We start from the raw sequence: 8,068 nt of genomic DNA on the forward strand, positions 1-8,068 counted from the left end.
GGCCTTCCGCACACTCGGCGGCACCCCCCTCCCCCACACGCATATTCACCCGCACACACTCTGCTGAACTGCCTGCTCGCTCGCCCAGCCGCTCTGGCTCCCCAAGACCTGCCCAAGACTCACTTTATTCTCACCCTTGCTCTTTTAGATAAACAGAAAAGCCACATGACAGAGGACCTCAGCCTTCAAGGCCACGGCAACTCTTGCGGTTATCGCTTCAGTTCAGCAGGAAACCCCCCGGGAGGATCGTAGCGCCCCCGCTGGGGATCTTTAGGCAAAGCAAGAAAAAAAAAACCTAAAAATCTGCGGATGTCGGCGGGCGCAGAGATGAGTCGTTACGGTTGCTATGACTCCAGTTGCTATGCATCTTAAACAACTGGACAATAATCCACCAGACTGCTTGATCGCTATCGGCACTGAGCTGGACGTTTACTTTTACATTGCCTAGTTACAAAAATATCCTTGCGCAACAGTGTTTGTAGAGGGACTTCAATCACTCCATGCAGTTTACCCAAATGAGTTAGCTAAAGGTTAGCAGTTGGCCAGTTCCCCACCAGTAAGAATTTGAATAGCTTACACTTATCAGGTAGATGGTCTGAATAACACCGACATGCCAGATCTGGAGGTCTGTTATCAGACTTACTAAGAGGAAAACAAATGTTGAAAAATATAAAAATGACTCTTGAAAAATGTCATACATGGAGATAAGATCTTAGATTAAGGAAGTAGCAGTGTATAGAAAGTATTTGCAAAAATGCTACATAATTTCACAATGCACTTTTATACATTAAATTTGTTTCTGTAAAATCATACCTTTCAGATACAACTAAAAATTTTCTCCGATTTTCCTCCACATCCTGGCACATAATGTCTAAACGCCAAAAACATCAGAATGCTAAGAGCTCACTTAGAAACAAAGAGCAAATACTGTAGTTAAGATAATATTCTAGAAAATGGCTGTTTACAGTAAATCAAGGATTAACCAGTCACCACGACCACATTCAGACAACAAGGGCCATGTGACGACAAGCAGGCAGTTACTGCTACACAATGTGGACAGACATCACAGACGCAGCCCTGAGTTGGCCGCGTATTCAAATGAAAACCTCACATATAAAATACCTCAACACCAGCACTTGTCCAAAAAGCCAATGTAGTTTATTCATACACCTGTTTTGTAAATAGCGTTTCCATAGAAGCGTTTTCAAATAAAACCTGCATTAAACTGGCAGTGTTGCTGTTCGCAAAGGAGTTATCACCAAGGAAGAAGTAAAGGCCTTGAAAACTTAACAGATTATATTTTTTCATGATTCCTCACTACAAGAATGTGCCTTTCACTTTAAACTGTGGGATTTGGTGGGGGGATGTATGGGGAAAACATTAGACCATTTCTAAACATGGCGCTCAAGACACTAACAAAATGTGCAAAAATGAAAGAAAGACAAACACAGAGAATACCACTCTAATGTGGAACACGGTTGGTACAACTCAAATGAGATTGGCAATCACGTTCCATAAACAACTGACGTAAACTCAATTGTTTTACAGCGTGAAAATAAATTCAAGGTAAACACTTCAAATATAATTACCTGGCAATAACATTTAAAGTCAACTCTCAGTATGTGGTGTAATTCATCTTCTGTGTGTGTTAAATTAATCTTAACCCTTTATAATATCAGCAAAAAGGAGCAAAAAGTAGGGACTGAGAACAAGGCTTGAGAACAAGGTGTGAGGGACTGGGAGAGAAAGAGAGAGGTGATGGAGTGAGAGGAGCTGAGTGGGAGTGAGAGAGGAGGTGAGTGGGAGTGAGGGAGGAGGTGAGTGGGAGTAAGGGCGGAGGTGACTGGGAATGAAGGAGGAGGTGACTGGGAGTGAGGGAGGAGGTGAGTGGGTCTGAGAAGCAGCTGTACTACCTCTACACTACACACGAGGGGCTTGTAGGAGAAATATACTAGTTACAAATGATGTCGCACACAAAGACACTCTGCTATAACCATAACTGCAGACCGTACCTACCCCTGCTCTGCTAGATCCATAACTGCAGACCGTACCTACCCCTGCTCTGCTATAACCATAACTGCAGACCGTACCTACCCCTGCTCTGCTAGATCCATAACTGCAGACCGTACCTACCCCTGCTCTGCTATAACCATAACTGCAGACCGTACCTACCCCTGCTCTGCTAGATCCATAACTGCAGACCGTACCTACCCCTGCTCTGCTAGATCCATAACTGCAGACCGTACCTACCCCTGCTCTGCTAGATCCATAACTGCAGACCGTACCTACCTCTGCTCTGCTATAACCATAACTGCAGACCGTACCTACCCCTGCTCTGCTATAACCATAACTGCAGACCGTACCTACCCCTGCTCTGCTAGATCCATAACTGCAGACCGTACCTACCCCTGCTCTGCTAGATCCATAACTGCAGACCGTACCTACCCCTGCTCTGCTAGATCCATAACTGCAGACCGTACCTACCCCTGCTCTGCTATATCCATAACTGCAGACCGTACATACCCCTGCTCTGCTAGATCCATAACTGCAGACCGTACCTACCTCTGCTCTGCTATAACCATAACTGCAGACCGTACCTACCCTTGCTCTGCTATAACCATAACTGCAGACCATACCTACCCCTGCTCTGCTATAACCATAACTGCAGACCGTACCTACCCCTGCTCTGCTATAACCATAACTGCAGACCGTACCTACCTCTGCTCTGCTATAACCATAACTGCAGCCCGTACCTACCCCTGCTCTGCTATAACCATAACTGCAGACCATACCTACCCCTGCTCTGCTATAACCATAACTGCAGACCGTACCTACCCCTGCTGGCTCACAAGCCTCCAAACCCGCATGCCAGTGCCCTGCAAACCCGTTCCAATCACAGCCTGTGTATGCAGTGTAGGGTTGAGACTGTGCTGGTGCTTTTCCGGTTCCGGTTCCCCGCACAAGCGCCCTTTTGTCCTATCACTCACGGAGCGTGCGGGACAGTCGGGGGGTGGGTAAAGATTCCAGGGCTCCGGTTCCGTCTGGCCGCCCACCCACGCCTCCAAGGCAGACCAGAACACAGCACCTCCGCTTTGGTAATGGGGACACAAAGGCGCATTCCTGACTCTCCATGAGGAGACGCTCAACTGAGCTTGAGACAAGGGCCTGCTAATAGCGCATGGACAGACGGTTGACGGGGTTATCCCTGCTGCGTGTGCATGCTCACACACACACACACACACACACACACACACACACACACACACACACACACACCAAATTACACAGAAATGGAGTATATGTTGAGCAAAATGGAAAAGACAAAATGGCTAATTAGTTAGGGTAAGAGAAAAGCAGCAGTTGAATGTATTTGTAACTATACACGATTCCATTCATCTTCATAGGAAACTATAACCTGGACACAATATGGAGAATATCAGGTCTCAACTGTGCTAATGATACAATATCTAGACAATCGCCATAAACAACTACATATACAATGCATACTTTGTGGGAGCTATCTGTGAAGGGCAGGTCTTACTGGTGCTATAAAATAAGTTAGGAGCTATTTTGATTGGACGTTCCAGTTGTCCGCACAGTAAACTCAAGGTCAAGGTAAAGGCTTGTTTCGCGCAGTGGCTCCTGCCTTGCCTGTTTGCTTCTTTAAGGCGGCACTGTGCCTCGGTGAGGAGGCGATGCAGCCTCGCCCGCCCGGTGGAACATTAACCCGGGTCGTTGCGCAAGCTGCTGGCCTGTGCCAACTTTATTAAGCACACAAGCCTCAGCCGTGCTGTCTACACCAGGGGGAGAGCAATGATCAACCAGACCCTTCCACGCACGCACGCGTGTACGCACACACTTCTCCTGCTTCCCTCTGTCCGTGTCTCTGCCTCTCTCTCCCTACCTTGGGCGTCAATCCACCAGTCTTTCTCTCTCACACACACAAACGTGCACGCGCCCTCGCCTTGGCCTTTGTGTGCGTGCAATCGCTTAACGCTCAGTCCTGGTCCCTCTCTTCCTTTCGTACGCCTTCTCTCCTTTGACTCCCTCTCTTTCTCTCCCTCTCTTTCTTCTGGCGGGAACAGATGAGCGCTTGCTGGTCATGGCTAGCAATTCGGGGGGGGGGGGGGGGGGGGTGGAGAGCTGCCCTGCCATCATCAATTACATAAATAAATACCAGAAGAGCAATAAGGCGTGTGGCGCGGGGAGCCAAGGGCGGGGCCCGGGGGCGGGGCCGGGGGCGGGAGTCCAGGCACCAGCATGTTCCTCAGCCTGTCGCAAGCCTGCCCTTCATGCTGTGACTGGCACCGCGCTGACGAGTGGATGGCCTGCATAGCCAGCAGCGACGCTTCTGTAACGCTCGCGCAGTTTTGGCAGTCTTTTCTTTGTTGCTGTTTTTGTTTTTCTTCTTATTGTCAGAAGATTTCTGAAGGAGGAGGAGATACTAGCCAAGCATGTTTTATCAGTCAAAAAGTAATATCCCTGTTCATATGGTTGGCAGCCAACACGATGTACCCCGAACACTGAGAAAGGAATCTATACTTCAGTGAAGTCGTTAACTGAAGAAAGGATTGCTTTGGCTCCAGTTTCGAAATATCACAGAAGAAGTATCCCTGCGGACTTATAAGCATAGCGGTATGCATTATGTACAGTACCTAAGGCCTTCATGAGTGCAGAAGGTGCCGCAGTATTCTGAAAGGTTTGAAAGGCCCAGAATACCAGAAACGGCAAAAAATGTGTTGAGTTTATGTGTAGAGTTACTACCACAATTTAGCAGCGTGTCATTATAGCCATGGGCTGCAGAAACGTGGGTGGCGTGGACTGATAGCAGAAGCCAAGAGTCTAATTCATCACTAGCCTCCACAGTTCAGTACGTCTGCGTTTAAACTTCGGCTTTTGATAACATAAATATGAAGTGCATTGCTCATCACCTGTTGGTTCCTAGTGACCAGGATTACAGCCACATTTATCCCCAAACATAGCCCATAATAAACATAACGGCTAGAGACCCATTAGTCAGAGCTAGTCGTCATGAGACGTTTTAAACAAGCACCAGTAAGTAAATAACAGCCAAGCCTAGCCCTCATTACAGCCTGTAAATAGGTTGGCGGGTAATGTCTGAGAGAATCAGGTTAACAGTCCACCGTGCACCTCACACGACCCATGATAGCACGACTTCAGCATATTACGCTGTGACGTCTAAGACAGTCCCCGGCACGGCGAGTGTTTCTCCCCGCTTCTCTTCTGCCTCAGCTTGGCATGGGTTTAGAGGCATTTCTAGATGACCCCCGGGCTGCGTTCCACGCCGACGGGCCCCGAGGGAGGCACAGCACCTCTGCACTCCTTGGTGGGGCCGGGCGGGGCGCTAAAGGAGGAGGTCAGATGCAGAGTTTGACGAGGACAGGCCTCCGCGCGGGGCGCTGAGTATGTTCGTGGAGCTGACGTGGGACAGAAGACATCGTGGGGAGGTGTGTGCTGGATGAACCTCCTGGCTGGTGGTGGGTGAGGGCCGATGCTGCTATTGGCTGACGGACACTGTAACATTTGACAGGCCATACTACTGCGCTTCGGTTTGCCCTGTCAGTGTCTAACTTATCTTTGATCTCCTTGAGTGCTTTAAAAAAAAAAGGGGGGGGGGGGGGTTGATGATCCAGGACCATAGGTAGACGCGTCAAACTTTAATAAAACCTTCTGAAAGAGCATTTTGATCTCTCCGAGAAAAAAATATACTCTACAGATGTGGAAGTACAATTTACACAGAAAGTTATGAGGCCCAACAATATACCATACTAAATGTTATACAAACATTTGATAAGATCATATGGATTATATCACAATAATCCATTTCTGTGTGGGTGAGTGCAAATATGAAATTAAACATACTGGATGCAGTTTATTAAAATCAAAATCCAAGGCATATAAAAGTCCTTTTCTGGACTGCCGAGATTCGGCAGCCCATTTGAGAGGTATTTAGTAAGGTAGTACTGGAGCAGTACTGCACACTACACGCTACCCCTCTTGGGCCCGCTCTACTTATGCAATGAGCTGTTAGGCTGGTTATTGGCATGATCCACTCGTTCTAGTTCTGTCCAAAGAAAACAACAGTCATGTCACAAAATATGACACGCTGTGCACTGGACACTGGCCGGACAACTCGGGAAAGGACGTTCGGTTAAAGTAGTTAGTTTGGAAAGTCGCATCAAGAAAGAAAGAAGAACGAACACCTTTCGAACCTCGCTATTAAAAAACCTCGAAATCTCGTCTTTCTAGTCTTGATGACAAACAGCCTACATGGCCTACAGACACAATGGAAATATTTCTGACATGCATTTGTGATTCAGACGTGTCATAATATTTCCTAAAAAGGAGCTAAAGGTAGCTAAAACCGTAGTTTGGCTTTTTCAAAGAGCCCCTTTCGACTTTGTTACCATATCCGCAGCCTTTCTGCTAGTGTGCAAAAGTTTCTCTTGCCTCCCCTTCACATCACCCACACCGCTCTAGGGTACCACAACAGATGGACACGAGTCTGCCTTCAAAACCTCATTCTTGTTAATGCGCGAGTTGTAAGATTACTTACAGATAATACGTAAATGCGCTCAGTCCCGCCGGGACGGTGCTCAGTCCTTTCCCGGAGCAGTCGGCACCTCCGTCTTCGTCGCAGCGGCACTGGGGCGAGCATGCAGCCGGGGTGGACTGTCCTTGTCCGGCAGCACCGTGTCGTAATGTGCACAATCCCAGCAGGAAAATGCGGATGACCAACAAGAGCATTGTCGTCTTTTTTTTTTTTTTTTTTTTTTTGGGAAAAGGAGACTCGAATACCACCCCGATGTATCTGCCTCCAAATCGTGTAAAAGCGGTAGCGAGATTCTGTACCTCGAAGCAGAGGCGATCTTGGTGCCCTGGGTGACTTTACCGACTTCAGTAAGTGTTACTGCGTTTCGATCGGACGAACTCGATCTGTTGGCCGGTTAACGGGCTACAAACCGTCTCTTTGTCGATCGGTGCCCCAGAAGATATGCATGTTGTGCCCAATACTTCACCCCCCGCCGCTGAAACCAGAGCGCTTACCTACAATATAAGTAAGCTGGGCCAGACAACGTTCATGCTGCGCCGAGCCCGTTTGCCCAGCACCTCCGGGCAGCACCAGCACCAACACCTTTCGCTTGGCCCTTGTTGCTGCGCCCCTGAAACCGAACTCTGGAACCGAGTAACGAAACGACGGCGGACGACCTCGACGGCAAGGGGTTTTCGGCGTCTCACGCAGGAAAAACACGGCCAGCTCTCCGCCGTGGCTCACGTAGCCTCCCCTGGTTCCTCCACCACCCCGCGCGCGATACTACCCCGCTCGTGCAGTCGCTCGCAACCACCACAGGACGGCCAGCTCCGCGAGCTGCTGAATATGCTAATACCAGAATACATATTAATGAGTTGTCAACCTTGGGCATCGTTACACACGAGTGAAGTTTATAAGCGATCAGTGCCCGAAATTACTGCTGCTCTACCCTAACTATACGGTCATAGTTTAAAAAAATGTAGAATGCAGGAAAACAAACGGATAAAATACCTGATTTTTTAAATCATGGAAGAAGATTAAGTCTCACTTGGGACTAGAATGAAAGTATTTAAAACATGAGCAATACCATTGCAGTCATAAACTTACAAACCTAAGCTTATGTAAAAAGTTATGTAAGTATTACTTTATTCTATTAGGAAGCAATCTGTATCTGACTGAAGCTTTGTATCTAATAGATGGCATCATACAAATGTAGGTCATTATTGGTGTGTTGTTGCCTTACTTTAAAATAATGTGACCTTAGGATTCAGTGTTATATAATTCATAGTGTTTAAGGTATATATAGTGTAAACAGACCTTAATTCTTTTTTTGTTTTTAGATATATTTAGAATTAAAGTTTTGTTATTGCCATCTTTATTAGGATTATAAGACATCATGATGTTTTTACATATATGTGAATAATCACACAGGCTGCAAACACACACACACCACAGAAACCCCTCCAGGGATTAGGTTTGACTTGCAAGCGGACATGCCAGAGAGAGAGCGAGAGC

General features: G+C 47.4%; 1 protein-coding gene across 1 annotated transcript in view; it reads right to left on the reverse strand.

The window, feature by feature from the left end:
* The window catches only part of lgr4 (leucine-rich repeat containing G protein-coupled receptor 4), a 41,998-nt gene extending 34,609 nt beyond the window's left edge, over positions 1–7,389 (reverse strand). The window contains exon 1 of the mRNA XM_035521080.1: positions 6,578–7,389. Within this exon, the coding sequence (XP_035376973.1) occupies positions 6,578–6,768 (191 nt within the window). The 5' untranslated portion in view covers positions 6,769–7,389. The remainder of the gene's footprint in view (positions 1–6,577) is intronic.
* Between the last annotated feature and the right edge of the window lie 679 nt (positions 7,390–8,068).

The sequence above is a fragment of the Electrophorus electricus genome, chromosome 21 (assembly GCF_013358815.1).
Source record: "Electrophorus electricus isolate fEleEle1 chromosome 21, fEleEle1.pri, whole genome shotgun sequence".
Lineage (NCBI taxonomy): Eukaryota > Metazoa > Chordata > Actinopteri > Gymnotiformes > Gymnotidae > Electrophorus > Electrophorus electricus.